Genomic DNA, 25,702 nt, shown 5'->3' with positions numbered 1-25,702 from the left:
AGCCTGCTAAGGATCACACTACCAATAATGAGAGCTTTAGCACTGGCTGGAAGTAAGGGAAGCAATTTCTGTAAACCTCGCAATAGTGAGGAGCAGGTCCCCACCACTTTTGTGATATAAGCTGCCAAAGACAATCTATTGTCAAAAGTGACTCCTAAATTATGGACCGTATCTGAGGAATTAGGTCTGTCCTTCACCGGAAATGGCCAAGAATTTACAGGTAAATTCAAGGGAACTGTATTTGTTGAGCAACATAAAAATTCAGTCTTGTCCGTATTGAATTTGAGTGAATTAGAGTTTAGCCATTGCACAATATCCTTCATGCAAATATGGAAGCCTTTTACAGCTGTTTGTTGGTCTCTATCTAATGATAAAATCAACTGAGTATCATCTGAATAGTTAACTACTCTTATACCATGAGATTTAATAAGGGTAATAAGAGGTCTCTGTACAGATTAAGCAGAACAGGACTCAAGGCAGAGGCTTGAGGAACACACTTCCTCCACCTTCCTAAAGGCTGACCTGAATGAAGGAAGGAAAACAGCTTGGCTGCAATTGAGTAGATAGGTGTGCAACCACTCTAGGGCTGTTCCACCAACTCCTACTTAAGAGAGTCTACTGATCAGGATGTTATAATTGACCGTGTTGAATGCGGCAGACAAATTCAAAAGAATCAGGATTGCCGATTGGCTGCTATTGACTATCATCCATAAGTCATCCAGGGCAAGAAGCAATGCTGTTCCGTGTTATGTCCAGGCCTGAAGCCAAACTGACGCTGATCAAGAAGGTTGTGTTGTTCTAAGAATTGAGAGAGCTTTTTGCTGACTTGTCGCTTCAAAAGTTTTATGGTAAAGAGATTGGTCGATAGTTATCAGGGACCTGCGGGTTCAGAGATGGTTTCTTTAGGATAGGAGAAACTGGCTCTTTTCTATGCTGATGGAATTTGGCCTGAATATAGGAATTGATTACAAATCTGACGTAGTAGGGGAAACAATTCCTCTACTAAACATTTCCAAATCATATGTGGTAAGAGGTCTAGTGGGAGCCAGATAAAATAGAACTGACCATTGACTGAAAACAGTTGTCTGTCATAATCTTAATCCAGTCCAACTGGACCCACGGCTTCTCATGACTGGAGTAGTCACTGGGATGGTTTGGCATTCCATCCTTCCCCTTACTATTCTCAGGATACAGCATGGTTGGCGAGGACCCATTGTGATCAGATGCTCCCCTAATATCAGTTAGGATATTGATGATCTATTTTTCAAAGAAAACTGCAAGATTGTCACACAATTCCTGTTATGAGTTACCCTGCTGGAACGATTTAAAGCCCAGGACGAAGAGACAGCTTGATAACGCAATACACATGAAAAGGCATGAAGTCTTGAATCCCTGCCTTTGACCATTCCCCTGATAGGGTATACTTACTTTTATGACTTATGTGTTGCCTTCTGTGTACCACTAGGGAAAGGGAAACCTCCCACACTCATAGGTTCATGCTTCTTATCGGATGGACCTGCACTCCCCGGGCAGTACTGTTGGGGAAGTGAGGGGTTGCTGTTACCTTTGGGGTTATTTTAGCTAATGTCCGGTTTCATCCCTGTGACATGTTTACTAATATGTTTCCGTGCGCTGTATGTAACTTTATACACGGTATGTACTTGTCACGCTTACTCATAAATTTACATAACTGATACCATCCTATTGACACAGTTTGCTATGCATGTTGTAATTTATTGTACCAACGGATGTTTATGTCTCATAAAATGCAATGAACTACATTTGAAATAAAAGGAAAGCAATAGGCCTGATTTACAAAATAATTAGCAAATCTACACCCAAGAGTTTACAAACTGGTATATGGGTATAGATCTCCCAAATTTTGGTGTTCACCGATATTTTCCTGGTCATGCCTGTAGCTGTTGTAGGTTTCGATGCATGCTCCTAGAAAATCAGTATGAATTTCATTTTCGAATAAGCAAATATACACCGGGACGAAATTGGCAGATTAAGTGGAAAAGTACTTGCTAACTTTTTCTCCACGGCCATGGAGAAGATATTTCTCTCCATGGAGGACCCACTTCCACTAGATCCCCACCAATTTTCTTTATTATTTTGTTATTTGAATTTGTAAAGTCCTTTTATCCCAAGCACTGGTGCAAAACCTAAACAGTACAAATTAGCACAAAAAGATGATAAAAATAACTACTCTAACTGACGTAACAAAGCAAGCCACATTAATTAACTTTCCAGATCTGCTTTGAAAATTAACAATGACAAGGAAATACTGGTAGAAGGAATATGACCGTTCTAGTAAAGCTTTAGAGAATACAGATGGGATGAGGGGAGGAAAGGACGCTTTACTTAATTTAAATTTAGGAGCATGCTGATTGAAAGTAAGTTAATCAGATAATTTGGAGCAAGACCTTTAGTGCCATAATGACAATGCAGAAATACTTAATTTGAAAGTGATTCACAAAAGGTAGCCAGTGGAAATAGGATATGTAAGAAGTGGTGTGAGTAGAGTTAGGAAGACTGAACGTATGCAGACAGGAAAATAACAATGGATTTCAATGAAAGTAAAGGATATTGTGGAAGGCTGACAGTAAATGAATTGTGATCAAAATGGGGATTGAATGAGGAGTCTAGCCACGAAGAGTGTTGGGAGTATTGCCTTCGCTTTTCCACTTTAGAAAGGGATTTACTCCTGCCCTGATCAGGAGTAAATTCCTAACATTTTCAGAGTTGGAGTTGTTGAAAAAGCAGTTTGTGAATATCCACAAATGTGTATGCTTGAGGTTGTGGTCAGACTCAGATAGTTTTCCTGCCCTGGAATGCACATTCACTGCACAAGACAGTAGATTTACACGCATACACATGCACTCCATACACTTTGATGCTCATTTCGACTTTGGCAGTCTTTGCGAAAGACCGCCGAAGCCACGGGAGTCAAAAGACCGCCAGAGCTGGTGATCCAAAGACTGCCATATTGTGACGTTGTGCCAATTTACTCCTGATTTCGGGAGGTAATCTGACACCATTGGCCTGGCCGACGTTGTAATAGAGGTGGTTTCCACCGCCGGCACAGCCACTCCAACTGGATACCGCCGCACCATATTACGATCTGTAATACGGCATGGCAGTGTCCTGCACGGCGGTGAAGTGCCGGCGGTGGAATGCACCGGGACCCATCCCTCCCAGACGGCCACCTCACCGAAACAAGTAAGTTGATTGTCCGAAAGGCGGAGGGTGGGAGACTGGGGGGTGTTGTGTGGAGTGGGTGTCTGCGTGTGTGTATGAATGCGGGGGGTGAAGAGGGGGGTGTTGTGCGTGAATGGGACATGTATGCCAAAGGGGGTGTTGTGTATGTGTGTGAGTGCGTGTATGCCGGGGGGGGGGTGTTGTGTGTTTGTGGGAGTGCATGTATGTTTGTGAAAATGTGGAGGGGGAGTCAGTTTGAGTGCGTGCATGCAGGTGTATATGTCTGTTTTAGTACGTGTATGTGCATGAATGGGTGTGTTCGTGTGCGAGTGAATGTGTGTATCTGAGTGCGTGTTTGGGTGCGAGTGTTTGGGGTGTATGTTAACTAATGCGCGGGTGAGTGAATGTAGGTGTGTGGTCATGTGGGGGTGTGTCTGCCAACGAAAGGAATGGAGATTCCTGTTGCTGAGTGCATGACCGCCAGCATTTGCGTGGCGATGCAACAGCCACGAAAATGCTAGTGGTCTGTCGATCCTAATACCGATGATGGTATGACGGCTACCACTGGGTAGGAGGTACTCACCTCAGGCCTGGTGGTCTGAGCAGCGTTTTGGCAGTTCAGCCTTGGCCAAACTGCCAAAGTCATAATATGGCATCTTTACAGCTGGCCCGACAGCGATAAGACCACCACCACGAGTCTGGCGGTCCAAGGACCACCAGACTCGAAATTAGGGCCTTTATGTGAATGTGTAGAACCAGCTATTGTGAATTCCAAAAGTAGTTTTATACATGCAAATTAATTGGAGAAGTGTGTTTTTTGCTTTTATCGCTATATTGACTTTTAAAACTCCACATGTAGTCTACAGACAGACAGTAGCATAAAACTCCTGTAGTATTACATCTACACATCTTCATATTCAAATCCTATAAAACCAATTCCTTATTTTTTGCTTCTACTAGGGGCACTTCAACAGCCCCTGACATTTTTCTCCTTTATTTACTATGTAATCTGCATAGGTAGCCTTTGCTACATTGGGGAGACCTTCATAGTGGAGGTGGAGTACTCTGTAGTTAGGCGGAGTTTTCCACCAACCACAACAAATAGGACATCAAATACTGGAGTAGGCCATTGCTGATCCATTCAGTGGCCACCACACAATCAACTTGCAGAAGTATTCTCAGCTTTAACATTCATCATGTGAAACCCAGATGAGCAATGCAGAAAGGACCAAAATCTGTGAGGATGTTGTAAGGCACTCCAGCACAGTGGTTGTTCACACCTGAAGAACAAGTAAGAATCAAAACTGCTCAGACCACCTCTAGAGCTTGACAAGGTCGTAGTTGAGAGGATCTCCTGTAATAATCCTCCCAACTACATACACAGTATCACAAGTTCATCCAGAGTTCTGAATTTTGCTTGGGACTATATATTTTTTTAACTATTATTTTTTTTTGTTACCATTATCCCGATCTGACATTGTATATAGACTGGTCCTCTGATATTCCAAACCTGTTTTTTCAGTCCCCCATTCACAATAAGCTAATGTATTTTTTTTTCTTTCTTCTTCTAAAAATAGTTTATGTTTCCCAAAGAAAGGTACCATTTACTTATCTATGATTACCACAATATGATATTTAGGTATTTTTTCTATAAAATGTTGTGGTTACTGTTAAACAATCCTATATATATATATATATATATATATATATATATATATATATATATATATATATATATATATATATATGTACATATATATGTATGTATATCTATAATTCACTTTAAAAAACATACAAATTCACCTGTTAGAGTTATCTCAAGTAACCATAACTCATGCCCCCGCCATGTACAGTTCTTTGTCGACAATTCTCCCGCAAATATGACATTAACATTATCAATGATGTTATCAAAGATGTCTTGAGTGCCTTAATTTGTGGGGTAATTAGCAGTGCATGGTGAGGGCGCGAGTTATAGTTACCTTAGGGCACAAGCTATGGTTACTGGAGATAACTATAACAGGTGAATTTGTAAAAACTTGTATTTTCTATCTATAACATCCCTGTAACCGTTGGTTTATTCAGTGAATTTCTACAGTTTTTTTAATGTAAAGTAATTTTCATTCTCCTGCAGTCAACCCATATAGCCACCCAACCCCATGTCGTGCATGACCTTTGGCCATGCGCAGCGGGAGTTGGGTGAAGGTCCTGGCCTGTGGCGAGGCCCTGCAGCCAACCCCTGTAATCACCCATCCCTAAGCCGTGCAAGACCTTTGTCTGTGCACAGCACCCAAACCCGTGCCACGCATGGCCTTTGGCTGTGCATGTGGGGACTTGCTGCAGAGCCTGTCCTGCAGCCTGGCCCGGCATCCAACCCAACCTTGGGCTGTGGGATGGGCCACAGGGACTTGCTACCATACCCTTAACCAACTAACCACATGCTGGGCATGGCCTTTAGCCATGCACAGCAGGAGTTGGCCGCAGCTCTGCATGCCCCCCCTCCCCTGCCCGCTTTTGGTCCCGGATACCCATCCTCCGGGCCCGACATTTTTATATGTATTTTCTTGAGGAGGGAGCTATGTGGCCCTCCTACCTGGGCTGCTCTTGGCCCTGGGGACCCCATCCCCCAAGGTTTGGTCTTCTAAAAAAAAATTTGGGGTGTGGGGCCAAGACAATCTCAGCCCTGAGGACCCCAATACCCAGTGTCCTGCCCAAACATTTAATTTTATATTTTTGGGGAGGTGGGCACTCCCCTCTACCCAGGCTGATCTCAGCCCCTGGGACCATATCTCCAGGGGCCCGGCCATGTCATCTGAATGCACCCTGTCACAATGTTGGGGAAAAAGGGGGGCCCCATGGTGCCAGCCGGCTCCCCACCTCCTGTGGGAGCTGGCATTGCTGTCAGAGAGAGAGAGCTGCTAAACATGCCCCCTCTCTGTGAGAGCAATAGTTTTCTCTGTTTTCCTGCCTGCATCTCTGCGGGCAGGGAAATAGAGGAAACCTCCGCTTCTAGCAAGTGAGAGCTTTTTTGACATCACTCACTTGGTGGAACAGGAGTGTTTGCTCTGACTTGGCGGAAGCTGTCAAAGCTCATGCCAAGTCGGAGCAAACAGCTATGTCCCGGGGACAGGCACCCCAGTACATAGCAGGAGCCGGCCCTGAGAAGGTGGTGGCCCCGAGGGTCCAAAACAGTCTCCCTAGGTTATTTAAATTTAACACAGGGAGGCAGCAGTCACTGGAGCTGTGTGAGACTTGCGTGACCCCCCACATTTTATTAGACAATCTGCCTCGGGGAGGTGGCGGTCCCGGGGGCTGAGGGGGGGCTGTGGGGGGGCAGGGTGGGCCCCCACATTTTATTTGATTTCATTGAACAATCTGCCCTAGCAAGGTGGTGCTTTCAGGGGCTGTGGGGTGGGAGGGGGGATGGTTAAACAAGCATGGGAGCCAGTGCTTGTTTTTTGTTTTTTGAATGTTCAGTTGATCTGAGGATCCACCACGTTTCCCACTGATTTTTTTTTTTTTAATGCTTTTTTGCTCTGGGGGAGGGGGATCCCTCTGGAACCCAAGCACCGAAGCTAAGGGGTCAGGGTGTCCCTACCCAGGCCCCTTTTCTTATTTCTTTTTTTTTTTCTGGACTCTGCTGAAGCGAATCTCAACATGGCTGCCAACACTTCCATGTTGAAGTGTTGGCAGACAATCAGATCTGAGTATGAGATCGAGAGGGTGTGCAGAGCCTTTGCATTCATATATATGCAAATTTGTTTTTTCTTTAAAATTAAAAATTTTACTGAAAGGATTTACACCAAATAACAAAAAGGGTGCTTTCTGGACCAAGAGCTACCTTTCTGCCAAATTTGGTGTAATTCATTCCAGTAGTTTGCGCGCTCTTCATGCTCAAAATACCTGTGGGAATTACCATGGGAAAAGCACATTTTATGACCCCCCTTTTTCGCAGCCCCCACTTTTCAGACAGCAACTGATGTGAGTGTTTAATTATTTGGGAAAGTTTTGTGAAGATTTGTCAACCGGCCCCAAAGATATGGGCAAGTAGAAATACACTTTTTCTATAGAAACTAGGCCCTAACTATAAGTACCTCCTGGCGATATATAGATATATATATGCATATATATATATAATGCTCAATTTTTTTGGGGGGGTGATCCATGGATCCGCCCCAGTACTCAGCGCAACCTCCAGTGTAACTCAGTGATGGATCTGTGGATCTGAAAACAAATGAACAAAATGACACCCACCCACTCACCCACCAAACCCCTGCCGCAGACAGCTAGCACTGTGTGTAGCATGGGGTTGGGTGCATAGTGGTGGTTGTATTAACGTACTGTGTTTATATATTACATTACATTAAAAAAACATAGAAATTTACTGGAAAAAAAGAAGCGTTACAGGGATTTTATAGTTAGGTTATCATTTTACCCCCACGAAACCATAGAAATTCAGCAGTTATAGTTATACTTATCTGAAGATATGGTAACTAGAGCTGTTAAGTAACTTTAGGCCAGAAGTGGAAGAACTAGGACTGCAACTCCCAGAACGCCTCATGATGGAGCAAGCACGTACTCAGCATGCACCATGATTAAGACAGAAAGTCGAAACACGTCAGTGCTTTATGTGATGTGTGGGCTACTAGACCATTAAAGGTGGATAACTTGGAGCTTCCGGAAGTGCAGCGTAATTCTTCTTTTTTAAACTTGTAAGAAGTGGTCAATCTCCGTCCTGTGCATCAACAGAAGAACGAGCTGCAGTTTTTGGCCCAATAGATTACCAATAACTACAAAGCAGCAGCACCAGATCCAGGAGAGATATCTTGTGCTGATTCTTAATGAGATATTAATCTTGTGCATTGTATACTAACACTTGAGGACTGCAAATGCCTGGAGGGGCATGGGCTTCTAATGCGTTTATTGAATCATCACAGCACTTGTGACCTACCTAAATTAAATCAGATTGATGTGGCCCCAGGACTGATGTTAAATATCAGTAAAAGAAAGGGCCTGGCGGCTTTGTGATTAAAAATGAATGGAAATGGTGCACCTTTAGTCACGTGAGTGTAATGAGCCATGATATATACAAGGTGTTACAGCCAAAAAGGAATGGATTGCGGGTTCCGAGGGTGAAAAGAGAACGGTGATTATCTTGAGTCCCAGTTTGTTTTTGGAGCTATTCTGCGTATTGGCATTGAGCCTGTATTGAGACTGGAAAGGATTACGTTTATGTATCCCTCTACACGGCATCCGGAAAGAAGTGTCAGAACTAAAACTGCAACTCCCAGAACAGCTCATGATAGCCAGGTGCTATAAATCAAGAAATGAAGCAAACACATACTCTGTATGCACCATAATTAAGAAGGAAGGTCGAAACGCGTCGGTGCTTTGTATGATGTGGGATAACTTGGAGCTTCCGAGAGTGCAGCGTAATTCTTGTTTTCTAAATTGTGAGGAGTGGTGAATCTCTGTCGTATACACCAACAGAAGAGTGCTCTGCGATTTTTGGCCTATTAGATTAATGATATCTATATATATCCATATATATATATATATATATATATATATATATATATATATCCTGTTTTCAAGTTCGCTGACAGCGTTGGAACAAATGAAGTCCACGCACTTCATAATATCTTTCCAATTCCTTCGTTTTGTGTTACAAAGGCTCCGACATGTTGCTTAGTGCTGAAAAAAGTATTTATACGATGCTGCTGTCAACGCTTGTTGGTCACTGCCGCGACCTTGATCACTGACAAAAGGAGATAAATCTTGTTGCCCTTTGACTCATACTCGTAACCTGCAACGTACATATTGAAACTGTAGAAAGACTTAAAGTGATCGTGTGGCAATAAATATATCTACTATTTACAAGAGAAAACAGAAATTACAGTACTTAAATATAAAGCGCATTAATCCTCTATGATCCTATTGACTTATCCCACATTACTAAAATCATTCTACTAAAACATTCATTATTGCAGCCATAGAAAACATTTACCTCTCTTCTTTAGTGCTTACTTGAGATCAACTTTATCGTCTTCCAACTATACATTTAACTTAATTTCTGCAATTTGAATTTCTTTCTCTCTTCATGCTAAAAATTTACTCTTTCATATATCAAGAAATTATAACAATGCTAAGAGGTTGAATTTGTATGCAATTAACAATCATGTTGAAGTGGGCTAAATATCCTATATGCACTGTTTATATGGCAACAAAATGACAGTAGATGACCTCAATATGTATACCTAGTACAGCGGAAAAAGCAAACCATATATTTGTCTACACCAGTATATTCCTATCATAAAATTCATATATTCTCAGGATCACTTTTAACTACTTCTAGGCACTCCAATCACATAAATGGTATTTATGTTTTGACATAAATCAACCTCCTCGCATACAATATATTAGTTCTATGATAATGTTGGCCTCAATGGTGAAACGTATAAGCTGAGTAATGTAGCGCCTCCAAATCTGATTTACTATCATGATCTGTGATCTATCCTCAAAATAAACACCTACTCTACAATACCTGTGTGCACCTGAACAGAACACCTACACAAAAAAAAAACTAATTAGTGAAACTATAAGCTATCTTTATTAAAAAAAAATACAGTTACTAATGATAAGTCCACTTTATCTAAACTCTCCCTCATGGGGTCCTGTGTGCATGCAAGCTGAGTATTATAAATGTGTATGAAGGTCTTCTTCACTATTCTTCATGTTAAGTTCCATTATGTACCTTGATTCCATTCTTCTGAGGGCCCTTTCCCTGTCACCGCCTCGTATACTGACAGGCGAGGAATCAATCACATAATATATCAGTCCCTCAGCAGCCCCATAGTGACTTGTCTCCAAGTGTCGGGCTACTGTGTATGTCTGATCCTTATTCCTGATGGCAACATTTAGGGAGAATATCTTTGTAAGACCAATTATGCAGTATATGTGCTACAATGCCCATGCAATCTAATGTACATAGGCAGTACTATACTACCTATGCATAAGAGAATACGCCACCATTTGCGTGCCATCAGGAATAAGGATCAGACCCAGTAGCCCAACACTTTCAGACCTGTCACCATGGGGATGGCGTCATGCATCCCTCAACCCATCTAAATGTCCATGGTGCAACTTCACCATGCCTTAGAGACATTTCTGAATGTCCTTCAACACACAAATCTGTCTCAATGAACCTTGGGACCTTTCTCTGGTAGAGTATGATAGCTTGCAGAGTCTCTCACAGTTGACGAATATCCCTCCTTACAGAGGATTGTTGTTGGAAAAACGGATTCTCCCGGATTTGCCCATGAAAACTGCTCCACCACACATGTGTGGCTGTTTAGCAATGCCAGCTGGTTGTCCATTATGTACATGGTTGACATCTGGGAGTTGTGTGAAGGGGATTTTAAAACTTCTCACAAGGTTTCCTGTCTTTCAGAGGGTTGAGAGAAAAGTGTAGTTGCCCTTGTGTTGGAGGGAGAGGGAGGATACTCAACTGAGGATCTGAATGCAGATAGCGGGATTTTAGAGCTTCATGCATATCCAAGACAAGCATCTCTGACTTTGTAGCTGCTGTCTTGAGACTTGCTACCCTTGGAGGGATACTGCTGATCAGCCTTAAAGTATTCTTCATATGTTATCCTGTGATGGACCAACATTATCCTCTTCAGCTATGGAGGGTGCAGACAGGGCAACTTGGAAGAGGATAGCATTTTCTTCCTCCAATTGATGTCATCCTCTTCTCATACATTGTATGGCACCAGTGTCTGCTCTTGATCTTCATGAGCTCTAACAATAGGGATAACTATTTTGGAGGTATGCCATTAGACATATTGTGTACATGACTAAAACAAGGAGGTTGAATAGCAGAAAGCAATATATGACACTATAACATAGATACAAAATGATGCTAGGGCGGCGCATGGTGGCACTAGGGACTTGTAAATAAGCCACTTTATTTCTTGGTGAATGAAGACTTTTGATAACTATGGTGGAAATTAACTCTATAAGATGAATTTTGTGCTGACTGTGCCAGAGTTGGCTTAAAGACAGATTTTCCACGTACCTCACCTCCAGAGGTTCAGTACACATTCCTGGCTACAGTCAATTATCCTGCTCTCCAGATGACAATTGTTGGGTCTCTGAGGCCACTGAGACAGGGGTACAGTTAAAAACTGGCCATGTGACATGCGTTAGCCATCTGGGAGGGTCAGAGTTGGCAGAACAAAGGACATCCTGCACACAATGAGCCTGATTTACCAACATTTTTCACTGTGTATGTGTCACAAAAGTTATGCAAACCAGCACAAAATATTTGTTTATTATTTACTTTGCAGCACAAAAGTTTTTTTTGTGCTGGAAATTGCCTAAAATTAAGGCAAAAGTATTGTGTTACATAGCAACAAGGGGGATTACACAGATTTTCCCATACAACTACTAATATTTTTTGATGCAAAACCGTATCTACCAAAAATCTCTGAGACAGGGTTTGGCATAAAAAATTAACCCCATTTCAAAGCAGGTCTTAAAACGAGAAAGGTTTTAATTTCTCCTTTCTTTTCCAACTTTCCATGTGTGCTGCACTGTATAGCACACATACAAAATAGGAAACGTTTTAAACATTGTCTAGGCAGAGTATTTTGTACTGGAAGGCAATCCTTCAAGTACAAACCCTATGCTAGACTCTCACACACCTCCTTGCACTATGGCATAAAGGTGTGTGCGCAGCTCACAGCACCAGAATTCTGTGCTGTGCTAGGGACAGGGGGAGAAGATATGGCCCTCTCCTGCTCTCTCCCTGTCACACAACACAGTACAGCATTTTTGGAGGTTGTGCTGCATTGGGTGAAACTCTGATAAATCTGGCCCAACCTCTGTTCAATTGGATACACCAAATGTGGCTGGAGCACCTCATCTAAAAAGAGGAGTGTTTAAAGAGAGCCAGGGCCTATTTCTTGAAAATTTTACATTAAAGCATAGAGCACTTACTAAAACATGGCATGGGCATAAGGGGAGAAAGTAAATAGGATTGGGTGGGAACAATTCTCCACTTAATGGTACAGGATAAGAATGGGCATCTCGCCACCACTTCAGAATATCCCTGGACCAGGGAAGATAACAACTGAAGAATGAAAACTCTGGTGGAAGACAAGGACTGTGGAACACTGGATTCCCATGGCACCCATGGACTGGAACTGTTTGATCTCCGGTTTGTCTGCTCTAGCAACGCAAAAGCAGAAGGACTCCTGACTCCAAAAGGGCACAGTTGACTACAGAGGACTGGACCTCGCAGGAGCTCTGGTTGGAAAGAGACCTGGTACCTGGTAGCCTTCTGTGAGAGCATGGGAGCTGTAGCAGTGATCAGAAAGAAATTTCCTAGCAGCAAGATAAAAGTGTACTCAGTAATTTTTTTCTTCTCCGGAAAATCAGCACAAGATAGTGAGGGTTGCCCAAGGATGGCACATCCAATGCGGGCAAGAAAAACAGGCTTATTCCAGTCAGATCTTGTTGCCGCACTGATAACTGGTTGACCTGGACTCTTACTTTTTTATAGTGAGTACCTTCACCCTCAATGCATTGACATAGTCTTTCAACTCCTGCCACAAGACTGCCTTCTTCACCCAACTGGGAATGGAGATAGCCATGTTGTTCTGGAAAGATCTAGACCTAAGGTGACTACAAGGTTTGTTTCCTCAGTGAAGTTCTTATTCTTTTTGAGTTGTGACAACTGCATCATGAATGCTGCATCAGGGCTCTGCTAATCAAGGCAGTGCAAGGGGGAGAGCAGGTGGTAGGCTGTGTTTACCAGGTGTTTGCCAGGTATGTGTGAGTTACCTCAGATGAATGTTTTTTTCCTGTTTTTCTTTTCGTAGTAGCCATAGTGGAGGCAAAGCTCTATAGTCATATTTTAAAAAAATGATATAAAGTTAGTAGTGATAACTTTATGGATTTAATAAATGTACTCGTACGAGTCTCCACCCTTACAGGCATAAGGGGTTGAATATTCATAAATCCCATTAGTGTACCAATATTTTCACCTGCAAATGGTGAATTTCCTCCAGGCTAGGCTCTCTGCCAAGGTGTGCAGAGATCTCGGCACATATATTTACTTTTGTGAATCTGAGCCATGCTCTATTTTTTAGATGTATGTGATGAACATAATCCTAAGAAAATTAAATGAAGGGGCTCAAAATATTGCATCATTTGCAGAAATTACATACTGGAATGGCTGATCTGTGTCTCAATAGAAAATATTTAAAAAATGAATAGCACTTTTTACCATCAATATTGTTAGAAACTACTTAATAAAGGGCCTCATTACCGGTCCCTGGTAACAGAATAGGGTAATTCCAGCCAGTGAAATGGTATACTCCAGGGGCTGGAAAAAACACTCAATTAGTTGAAGAGTATGGGCCTAGTTCACAAAGGTAAACTTACAGTTCTGTGTAAGTTTACAATTGTTTTTTTATTTACAAAGAGATTTATGAGAAGTATCTTGATGGGTGCGGAGTCTCTACACATAAAAAGACCTATGGTTTTAGTGCAGAGACTCTGCACCCATAATGACACTACTGGTAAATCCCATTGTGAATAGCAAACATTTGTAAACTTACATGAAAGTGTATGTTTACCTTTGTGAATCAGGCCCCAAGTATCTACTGAGAAGTGGAAACTAATTGAAATTACTGCATCTTTTTGCCATTGATATTCCTCTTTCACAGCTATATTTCTATCCAGAGATTTCAGCTGCTTTGAGCAACTGGAGTCCCCTACTGAAACTGTGTAAGCCTGCAGTGTTTCTGCATTATCATAATCCTGATGGAACCAGTAACTTGTGTTACCAGTTCCCGTATTATACAAAGTTCTCCTGGGGCGCAACGGGCATGTGTGCCTGCTTTGCGCACCCCTGGGTTACTTTGGTATTACAGAAAGGGCTGCAGATGCTTGTGCAGCCCTTTCTGTAATATAGATAGCGCTGGCACACATATACCACCAGCACTATCACCAGAGGATGTTCCTCCATTTATATGAGGACGTGGCCCCATTGAAATGAGGAAATCACTTTGCCTCTGTGCCTTGGCCATATCATAGATGCAGAGCAGAGGCAAAGAAGCTGTCAGGAGGCACACCGACAGTACGTCACCTTTCAGTGAGTCCCCTCATGCCAGCCCTTTTGAGGGGAGAAGGGGGGTCCTATGGATCTCTAATCCCCCTTAAAAGTGCAGGTGTGTTGCCATCTGCACAGTGAAACGCGGAGGAGCTGCTTCAAAACCGCTCGTTGTTTCACCTGAATGTGCTGCCCACAGGGCAGTGCAGGCTCGCATCTGCCCTGGGGGCAGTGCCTTCAGTGTAATGGGGTGCACTTTCCAGTGGCGGCCCGTCCTTTAGGGCGGAGGGGCCACGCCCCCCCCACCCCATGAAGAGTGTCTGTCAGGCTGAACAAAGGTCAGCCTCACAGACACTCTTCATGTTTAGGTCAGGCAGCCAGGAGCAGACATGCGCGATTTGCGCAGACTCCTGGCTGCCTGAGCTGAACTTTGCTGGGCTGAGGAAATCACGACCCTTATGGGCGTGACCTCCTCGGCCCAGCAAAGGTGCCTCGAGGCCCTCCCCTGGGTGACGAGGAAAGCGTCACCCATTGACACTCTCCCTGGGCGCTTCAGGTTTAAGCCCTGAAGTGCCCAGGGCGAGTGTCAATCAGTGACACTTCGTCACAGAGTGGGGTGGGGTCAGCACTCTCACTGACCCCATCCCACTCTGTGACGAGGCTGGGACTGCTGCCTTCTCTCATTGGCTGACCTCTGGTCAGCCAGTGAGGGAAGGCAGCAGTCCCAACGTTCCTGGGACCTGGAGGCTAAAGGTAAGTGTGTGTGTGTGTGTGTGGGTTATGTATGTGTGTTATGTTATGTTTTACATTGAATGTTTGGTGCGCGCGTGCATGTTTGAGTGTTATGAGTGTTGTTAATGGATGTGAGTGCGTGCGTGTGTGAATGAAAGAATGAATGTGTGTGATCTTGTAAAATGAATGTTTGGGGCGTGCGTGTATGTTTGAATGGAATGAGTGTTGCTAATGGATGAGCGTGCGTGCGTGTGTGCGTGTCTGTGTGTGAAAGAATGAGCCTGTGTGTGTGTTTGTGTGTGTGTCCCGCCCGCCCACCTCCCAAAGCTGCTGGCCGCCACTGGCACTTTCTCTGTTTGTGCCTGGCACACCTGCCTTACGCAGTAGTGCAAACAGAGAAAGTGTGCCATATGTGTAATAGTGCCCCAGGTCCATTGAAGATTACCAGCAATACGTAATGATGGCCAAAGTATTTTCTGGGTGTGGTCAATTAGTTAGTATATTCCTCACAGAGAATGAACTATTTCTGCTTACATTAGAAACCAAATGACAGACATGAAAATTATGAGTGTGTGCGTTTTAGTTATGAGATTTTTCGTCTTCCAACGTTCTGAAATGACATGGCATTTTTTTCCTACAGTAAGGTCATTCATCAAGTCCTGAAGGACATGCGTGTTCATAATTATGACCGTTTCTCGAGGACTGGCTCTTCTTCTGCCTATTCTGGATATATGGCATGTATGTATTGAAGAAAATAGGGTGTGTTCATGCATTTGTGGGGGCCATCAAGAGTGACTCTTTTCATAGTACTTTCTTTTTATCTTTAAGGGACAGCTGATATATCTTCCACTTACAGTCTTGATATTCTGTATTCCGGCTCGGGCATATTACGGCGAAGCAATATGGACATTTTCATGCTCAGCAGAAGCACAGAGCTTCATGCCAGTCAGGTAATGGTCGTCACCTGGTCTGTGTTAACAGGAACATAGTAGGTTGGGTATTAATCGTATTCCCGAAGCACATCTTGTAAGACAATCGTCATCGTTATTTAGGAAGCTCTAAAGATAGACTAGAAGAACCAATCTGTGTTTCTCATGTTAATTTCAGAAAATGATGAAACTTGAAATGATTTTAGGCCTGGCAGCTGGGAAATTATCTATTCTAATAAATTGTAATAATATTAAATTGTTTCAAATATATGTAAAATCGGGTTTGGTTACCCCAAATTATAATTTCTCCGTCCCCCCCTGGTATTGGCTATTTGGGTGTATCAATCTGCTACCAGGGTGAGCGATTATTTTACATGACAGAAGTACACAGTATCATCACGCATTAAATCTTTTTTTTTTTTTTTTTCCCTTAAGCACGCTTTTCTGATGTTTTAGTCAGGACTTGCACTTGCCTGCATGAGCACCCCTTGGACACTGATAAACAAGGATTGCCAAAGCAAATGTGTCAATAGAGGCATTCAGAAAATGCTATTTGCATATTTCACACCTTAAGACTAGACCCGTTGGCTTAACTATTGCTTGTTTGAACAATGACTCTACGGATGCTACTGTTTTCGAGCTTCGCCATAAGAAAAATAAAGCAGATGAGAACACAGCATATTTTTGTACAGGGGTACTTTTTAGAAAATGAATCAATTCTCATGAAAAAAAATTGCATGTACCTCTCATACACATTGTTTTCATCAATAATGTGATTTCAAATGTTGCAGTGATGTTGTTAATGATGTCAGAGAACATGTCAGGAGTGATGTAATATGTGAGGTAATTAGCAGTGCATGACGAGGGTGAGAGTTATAGTTAATTTAGGACACAAGTCATAGTTATTTGAGATAACTATAATTTCAGTGGTTTTATTAGATTAAAACTGTATGTTTTAACTGACATTTTGACTTAATTGTAACGTTTGTTTAACCTCTGTTTTCTTCAGTGAGTTTCTAAGGTTTTTTTTTAATACAAAGTAAGATGTTACCATACCTAATGATAGTGTCACTTTAACCTTTGTTTTGTTTCAGCTAATTTCTATGGATTTTTTTTAATGTAAAATTATACTTATTACCATATATAATGCCAATGCCATGACACACATGGCCGAAGTCAGTGCACGGTGTGGGGTGGACTATAGCAGTTCCTACAGCCCCCCACAACATTGAAAAAGGCATAGTGGTATCCCTGTTCTAAGGAAACCACCAAGCTGAAAGAATATAAACAAAAAAAGCTATTGTAGGGCATTATGGAGTGCTCCTTCAAAGAGTAGTGAATAATGAATGATCGTCTCTTGATGTTCATTTATTATTCATTTAAAAAATATATATATATATTTTATGGGTGCTGCGATGGCCACCTCAGGCACCCACATCTTCTGTTTTTGCATAGAAGCCACAGGGGGAGCCCCAGGGTCCCTGTGGCGGTCTCAACAAAAATCTTTGAGGCAGGAACTGGCCACTTAGTTATTTTTTAGTGGATGCCTAGTGCCCACCTGGGACACCCACAGTCTTTATTTCATGTGGGGCTGTGGGGAGCCCCATCGCCCCTTCTTTCCTTGCTGGCTCCTTTTTGTGAAAGCCAGCCATTTATGGAATATTTGGTGTGTGCCCCAGTGCCCACCTGGGGCACAAACAATGCAGACATTGTTGGGAGCTGCAGGGGTGCCCCAAGGTCCCCGAGGCCCCAGTCGGTTCTCTAGCCAGCACCATACTTGGCACTGGCAGGAACCAGCACCTTTCCTTTGCTCCTGCCAGGGGAGAACCAGCATTTTCATCTGCACTTGCCCAGGTGGGAGCATAATTCTGTTCCCTGCCTGGGAGACTGTGGGCAGGATATGCTGTCACTTTCCCTGCCAGGGAACCACAGTGTCCCTGGGTTGAACTCCATGTGACACTGTTAAGTATTCGGTCCTGTGGCCGATACCGCCTCAGGGAGGGGGAAGCACAGACCCCTCCCCTTTTTAAATAAATTCAGCCTGGGCGATGGGGTGCCCAGGGGCCTTAACAGGCTTGTGAAGGGGGGGACCTGTGCCCTTCACCTTTTTTAAAAATTTACCCAGTGGGGTGGGGTCCCTGGGCCCTATATTGGCTTGGGGAAGGAGGGGGCGCATTCCACCTTCTCCTTATTTATTATTTGTTCCCTGGGGGTTGGGGTCTCTGGGGCCTCATTGACGCTCGAAGAGCGGGACCACATGCCCCTCTCCATCATTTGTTATTTGGCCGTGGGGGTTGGAGTCCCCAAGGCCTCATAGAGGCTTTGCGAGGGGCTGTGCATCCCCTTCCTCAAAATATATTGATGTGTCCCCTCGGGCCGTGGTTCACCCCGGGGTGTAATTTGTTTTAGTGCAGGAGCCTTGCTTTTTTTTGGCAGTGGTTTCATGGATTGACTGCAAATTAACTGCAAAGTTAAAAAATATGTTGTTGGCCCTAGCGTGGTCCATGTGGGACCCCCCACCAAGCCTACCCTGCCCCCTTAACTCTTTTTAAGCTTTAAGTCTTTTTCAGAGGACTCAGATCCTCTGCAACATAAAAATATATAATGTTTTTGAGCCTTAATTGCTCAAAAAAACTGGACTGATTTACCCCAAATCACAAAAAGCACACTTTCTGGAGTAAGATCCAGCTTTCTGCCAAATTTATTGTAAATCAGTTCAGTGGTTTTTGCAGTAACACTATTCAATATTCCTAGGGAAAAAATGAATGGGGAAAATGCCTTTTGGGACCCCTCTCTTCTTGGCCTTTGCTTGATGGAAAACCCTGAAACTATCAAGGAAGATGCTGAGACGAATGAGACTTTTTTAAGGATGTTTTGTGAAGATTTGTCAAATGTTGCCAAAATTATTAGCAAACCAAGAAATGCTTTTCATGGAAACACAATCCTAACTATAACTATAATGTATATGTTTCATACCAATATATTACCCAGTGGTGGTCGCCACTGAGTGGCTGTAATTAGGTCTGTGTTTCGATAGAAAAAGTTCTTGCTTCTTCCTGGAAAGTTTTGGGATGATCCATCAAGCGAGGGTCAAGAAAAAGGGGGGGGTCCAAAACACAAAATCACCATGCATTTTCAGAAACGTTTTTGGAATGCAATAGAGTGAAAACTGCTGACAAGAATTACACAAAATTTTGCAGGAAACTAGATCTTGTTCGAGAAAGCGTACTTTTTATGATTTGGTGTAAATCCAATCAGTGGGCTTTTGGAGAAAAAGGTTCAAAATATTCATACATCTGGACGGTTGAGTTGAAGGGACCTGAAGCGAGCACAACTTAAAAAAATTGTGTTCTGAATGGCCAAGGGGGCTTCTTTCACCTTGGGTCACCTCGTTCTTATTGGAGCGAGGGCCCTGCAGGAGCAAACTCTCTGATTGGCTGTCCACAAACAATGGTGGGCTCCATTCTTTTTAGTAAAATGACCCTTGGGGTGGGCCAGGGCCCAGTGGTCAATATTTACAATTACTGGGAGGGGGCATACGTTGGGTCACCCTCTTCAAGCCAATTCCAAGGGAATCGTGTCTGCTTCCACCTGGCAGGAACTGCAAAAATTGTCCAGCTGGGTGGGAGCACACATTTTTTCCGGCCTGTGCTGTAGCAGGCAGGGAAACTGAGATTGCTCCAGACCAGTGGGAGACAAAAATACCTGAGCCATCCAGGCAGGAGCAATGCCAGCTCTCTCTGCACTCCCTCCCCTTAACAAATGAATACAGCCCCGGGGTTGGGATCCTCAGGGGCCAGTAAATAATCAGGGAGGTGTGCCGCGTGCCCCACTGCCCTTAATTAATGGATACGGCCCATCTCTAATAATTGTGACAAAAAAGGTGGCCTGGTGGGCATTTGGATGCCCAAAATAAAAGTAGAAAAGAAGAAAGAGCAATAAAGCAGCAAGAGTCGCTGATTTATTATTCACTGCTCCTTGAAGGAGTGCCCCATAATTCCCTGCAAGGCCATTTTCTAACTGTGGTGATGTCCCTAGAAGGGGCAGGTGCACCACTAAGCATTTTTTAATTTTTTGGGGGCTGCAGAGAGTGCTGAGGCCCCTCAGCAACATAAAAAAATAAACAGTAAGTCTCCTGGATCATTTAATACATGACCACAGGAGAGCTTACCATATTTTATAAAGCACTTTTAGCTGGAGCTCTGTGTTCTTCAGCTGAAGTGCAGAGCCCCCTGCAGTTGGCTTTAAAGCTATAATTTGTAACTTGAAAAATGTTAAAATAAAGATTTAAAGATATATTCATGTTTACAATAAAGCTTTCTTATTGTTTATAACAATCATTTTTATAAAACACTGCCCTGTGTAAATTAATGAAATACACATTTCATTATAATTATTGGCTATTTTCTGTCAAAGACAATACATTTCCTTAATATATGTTGAAATTCTGGTCCTTTCACAAAGCCACTTTTTTATTATATACAGTACATATTTGTGGTTCAGGGCCATTGACAAAGACAGTAGCTCTTCCTTACTTAAAATGACACCCCTTATATTGTGTGACCAGGGCAGTTTGGGCACCAAGCCCAAGCACTGCACAGCAAGGAGCAAGATAGAGGGCCTGGCCTGCTGCCAGGCCCTAGTGCAAACCCCAAGCTGCACAATAATGTAATTTGAGGTATGATCAGAAATGCCATAAATCATGTCATAGAAGATGTCCTGATTGATGTAATATGTGAGGTCATAAGCAGTGCATGGTGGGGGCGCAGGTTATAGTCAGCACTGCTATCTATAGCTGTTGATTTTCTGTGTTTTTTGAGTTTAGAACATTAAATTGTCACAGAATTTATATATATATAGACGGCTGAAACGTGTTGGGAGGAAGACCAATTTTCTTTCAATATATTTTGAAACTGTCCGTCTTGTGTCTTGACTTCTTGTCCTAGTGGGTGAAGAAAATTGATTAAATATATATATATATATATATATATATATATATATATATATATATATATATATATATATATATATATACATGTTTTTTCACTTAAAAAGCCAAAGGTTACAGGGACGTTATAGTTAGGTTCTGAATTTACTCATAAAAAACCTTAGAAATTCACCAGTTATAGTTATTTCAAGTAACTATAAATCGTGCCCCCACCATGCACAGTTTTTTAATGAATAGTTTTATGACAAATGTTACAGTGATATTATCAATGTTGTTAGAAAAGATGTAATGTGTGCAATAATATCTGGATAATTAGCAGTGCATGGTGAGGGTGCGAGTTATAGTTACTGTAGGGCATGAGTTATAGTTACTATCGTTTTCATTACTAAACGTTAATCCAACCACCATCGCGCACAGCCTTCTGCCGTGTATGGTGGCGGTTGGCCTCAGGGTCTGGCCTGAAGCCAGTCTCTGTGGCCAACTCCCCTAACCACCCAACCCTGAGAGAAAGAGAGAGAGAAAGTGAGAGATTGAGAGAGAGGGAATGATATAGGCTTTGATGAATGATACATCTAGAATTAGACATTTCTGGTCAAATTGAAAAGAAAAATGTTTTTGCCAATTAAAAAGAGCGAGATCACCTTTCAGTATGTGACTTAAATAACAATAGTTGAAAATAATCTAAAGCAAGAAATGACCACAGACTCACCTTGTCTAGAACCCTAAACCCTGTAACCCGCAGGCCAGAGGTGACTCCTTACTGTGCAGTGTCCAGACTTAGCTATGACATTCAACCCACAATTATAGAGGGGAATAAGACTTCAGTGTTCCATCATCATTAATGTTTAACAGTAAAAACACTAGAAAATAAAGAGACACACTGTCAAGTGGTTCTAGGATTTGAACCTACAGCCTACTGAGTGACAGCATAGGACCCTGACCATTAGGGCAGAAGTGACTCTGTTCTGCTCTGCATCCAAACATAACTATAACATTCTTAACAAACATCTTGCTAGTCTGACTCTTTGAAATCATTGTGTGGAAAGATCAGTACAATAACACTCTCTCCCTTTATGGGATGGAAGGGAAAGAGAGAGTGACAGGACTGTGGGGCGGGGGGAGCCTGAAGGTCCCCAAAGTCCTAGCCAGCTCCCCACGTCCTACGGGAGCCAGCATTGCTCCCACAAGCAGGGAGTGGCTTTAAAAAGCAGCTCCCTACTTACAGGAGCAATGATTTCATCGGTTTCCCTGCACACATATTTATGTGGAGGGAAACAGATGAAAACTTCACTTTCTGCAAGTGAGAGCTGCTTAACAGCTCTTGCTTGCAGAAAGTGAAGTGTTTGCTTTGACTTGCCAAGAGCTGTCAAATCTCCTGCCGAGTGGGAGCAAACTGCTGTCTCCTACGTTGGGCACCCTGGGACATGGCAGGAGCTGGCACTGGGGGGTGGCGGTCGCCAGGGCCATCACTGGCTCCTCGAGGCTTACATTGTGTCCCCTCTCCAATGATTCAATTAGCCCCAGGGAAGTGGGGCTGTGGGAGGGGGGGGGGGCACGCAGCCCCTACATTAAATTTCTTTAAAGCCCCAGGGAGGTGGCAGTCTCCAGAGCTGCAGGGGGACAGGTGGCCCCCCGAATTGTATTTTCTATTAGTTCCGGGGAGATGGTGGTTCCAGGGGCTGCAGGGGGTTGGGTGGGCCCCAGCATTTAATTTGTTATTATCCTGGGGAGATGGCGGTCCCCGGGGCTGCGGTGGGGGCCGGGTGCACCCCCACATTGTATTTATTTGCCCCGGGTAGGTGGTGGTACCCGGAGCTGCGAGGGGCTGGTCTCTCCGGCACTGTATTAGCTATTTGCCATCAAGCTTCCCTAGGAGGCAGCCCACTGTGCACCCCCTCCTTCATTTCAAAATGCCCCCAGGACCTGGCCCACCCAAAGGCTTCTGAAAACCAAGCGCTGGAGCCCGTACTTGTTTTTTTTTTAATGTTGCTGCAAATTTGCAGACCCACAGTGAATTTGTGGCAAAATCTTTTTTTTTTTAAAGCTACTTTGCTTTGGGAGTCCCTCTGGGACCCCAGCACCAGAGCTAAGGGGTCAGGGTGTCCCTACCCTGGCCCCTTTTCTGTTTTTATTATCTTTTTTGTGGGACTCAGCTGAAGCCCAGTCCCAAGATGACTGCCAAACACTTCTTGGTTGAAGTGTTGGCAGCCATTCAGAGCTCTGCCTTTTTTTTCCCTGCATGAGCTCATTATTGATTGTGAACCCTTTGCTCCTATAGATATCTAGATCTAGTTTTCTTTTAACATTCCAAAAAGTACTGAATGGATTTACACTAAATAACAAAAAGCACTCTTTCTGGAGCAAGGGCTACCTTTCTGCCAAATTTGGTGTAATTCCGTCCAGTGGTGCAGGCTGTAGTCGTGTCTAAAATCCCTATGGGAATTGTAATGGGAAACACACATTTTTTGACCCCCCCCCCCCTTTTTCACGACCCCCGCTTGACGGATCACCCCAAAACTTTCAATGAACAACAAGATTCACTGTAACACTGTTTTTTGGAAACTTTGGTGAAGATTTGTCAAACGGCGCCAGAGATATCGGCAAATCAAAGAACACTTTTTCAATGGAAACATGGTCCTAACTATACTACCTACTTGCAACTGCCTGTAGGTAAGGAACGTTATAGTTAGGCACACATTTTAAATGTACAAAACCATAGAAATTCACCAGTTTTAGATAGAGTCAACTTGAGTAACTATAAATCGTGCCCTTAGGTAACTATAAGTCGCGCCCTCGCCATGCACAGTTTTTTCGGCAACATTTTTACTGCAGATATTACATTGATATTATCAATGATGTTATCAAAGATGTCATGAGTGCCGTAATTTGTGGGGTAATTAGCAGTGCATGGCAAGGGCACAAGTTATAGTTACTTGAACTAACTACAGCTATAACTGGTGAATTTCTATGGTTTTGTACGTTTCAAATGTGTGCCTAACTATGATGATACTGTAACCTTTGTTTTTTTCAGTTAATTTATATGTTTTTTTAAAATTATATTTCCTAACTATAACGTCCCTGTAACCTTTGTTTTTTTTCAGTGAATATACACATTCTGACACTCAGTCTGAAACCACTAGGTGATATATATATCACAGACTACATCCTCCTTGGTGATTTCAACTTTCACTTGGAGTACCTTCAAGACCACAACTCAACCTCCCTCATAGACAACCTCACCAACCTCGGACTCAAACAACTGGTCAACGCACCCACCCACTCAGCAGGACACACGCTTGATGCAATTTTCACCTCAAGCCAACACATAGCCTACACCCACACCACCAAACTCCACTGGACTGACCACCACTGCGTCCACTTCTCCTTCACCAAACCCCCCACACACCACCATCAACACACCACACCCTACCGCATGTGGACAAGATCCCCACAGAACACCTGAACTCCCAACTGGCTCACAACCCCCCCCCACACCAACGACCCCAACACAGGAGCACACAACCTCTCTAAATGGATCACCACCTGCGCAGACACAATAGCCCCCCTCAGAAAACACATAGCCACCCGCAAATATCAAGAATGCCCCATGATTCACCCCCGAACTCCAAGCACAAATGCCGGCAAGCAGAGAAAATATGGTGACAAGAACCTTCTACAACCAACTTCTCCACCCTCAAAACTACCATTCGCACCCATCACCAACTCATATGCACCACCAAAAGAGATCACTACAAGACACGCCTTGATAACAACTCCCAGAACAGCAAAGAACTCTTCACCATCATTAAAGAGCTAGCCAAACCCAAAGCCAGCAACATAGACCCCACACACACACAGCCCCTATGTGGCGCCCTCTCTAACCACTTCCAGCACAAAATCCTGGACATCCACAACAGCTTCATACCACACACACCCACCACACACACCCCTCACTCACCCAACTAAACCCCCACTCATGACCCCCCCACCACACTCACCACCTGGGCCCCCACCACACACGAAGAAACTGAAAAAAACATGAACTCCATCCACTCCGGATCCCCCTCCGACCCCTGTCTTCATCGCATCTACAACACAGCCAGCCCAAACATCGCCCCCATACTCCGCAACATAATCAACTCTTCTTTCGACTCCGCCACCTACCCAGACCCCTGGAAGCACCCAGAAATCACCGCTCTCCTAAAAAAAAAACAAAGCCGACCCGGAGGTCCTCTCCAACTATCGCCCCATCTCCCTCCTCCTTTTCCCCGCCAAGGTTGCAGAGAAAATAGTCAACGCCTGCCTATCCCACTTTCTCGAAGAAAACAACACTCTTGACCCCTCACAATCCAGGTTCCACAAGAACCACAGCACGGAAACCGCCCTCATCGCATGCACTGACGACATCAGGACCAAAGTCGACAAAGGCGAGACCGTCGCACTCATCCTCCTAGACCTCTCCGCAGCCTTTGACACTGTCTGCCACCACACACTCCGCACATGCCTCCATAACACAGGAATTCGCCACAAAGCCTTAGACTGGCTCACCTCCTTCCTCACCGACCGGACCCAAAGAGTCCGCCTTCCACCTTTCCACTCCACCGCTACCAAGATCATCTGCGGAGTCCCCCAAAGGTCCTCCTTCAGCCCCACACTCTTCAACATTTACATGATCCCCCTAGCCAACATCCTCCGACCACACGGAATCACTATCCTCTCCTACGCAGACGACACCCAACTCATCCTCTCCCTCACTCGCAACCCCACTACCGCCAA

General features: G+C 43.7%; 1 protein-coding gene across 1 annotated transcript in view; it reads left to right on the top strand.

Annotated features, from left to right (window-relative positions):
• MTTP (microsomal triglyceride transfer protein) overlaps nucleotides 1-25,702 on the top strand; it is a 249,013-nt gene that overhangs the window by 200,930 nt on the left and 22,381 nt on the right. Inside the window, exons 13-14 of the mRNA XM_069230236.1 lie at nucleotides 15,690-15,787; nucleotides 15,878-15,999. Of these exons, the coding sequence (XP_069086337.1) occupies nucleotides 15,690-15,787; nucleotides 15,878-15,999 (220 nt within the window). The remainder of the gene's footprint in view (nucleotides 1-15,689; nucleotides 15,788-15,877; nucleotides 16,000-25,702) is intronic.

The sequence above is a fragment of the Pleurodeles waltl genome, chromosome 1_1, assembly GCF_031143425.1.
Source record: "Pleurodeles waltl isolate 20211129_DDA chromosome 1_1, aPleWal1.hap1.20221129, whole genome shotgun sequence".
Lineage (NCBI taxonomy): Eukaryota > Metazoa > Chordata > Amphibia > Caudata > Salamandridae > Pleurodeles > Pleurodeles waltl.
This window is presented reverse-complemented; position numbering and strand designations above follow the sequence as displayed.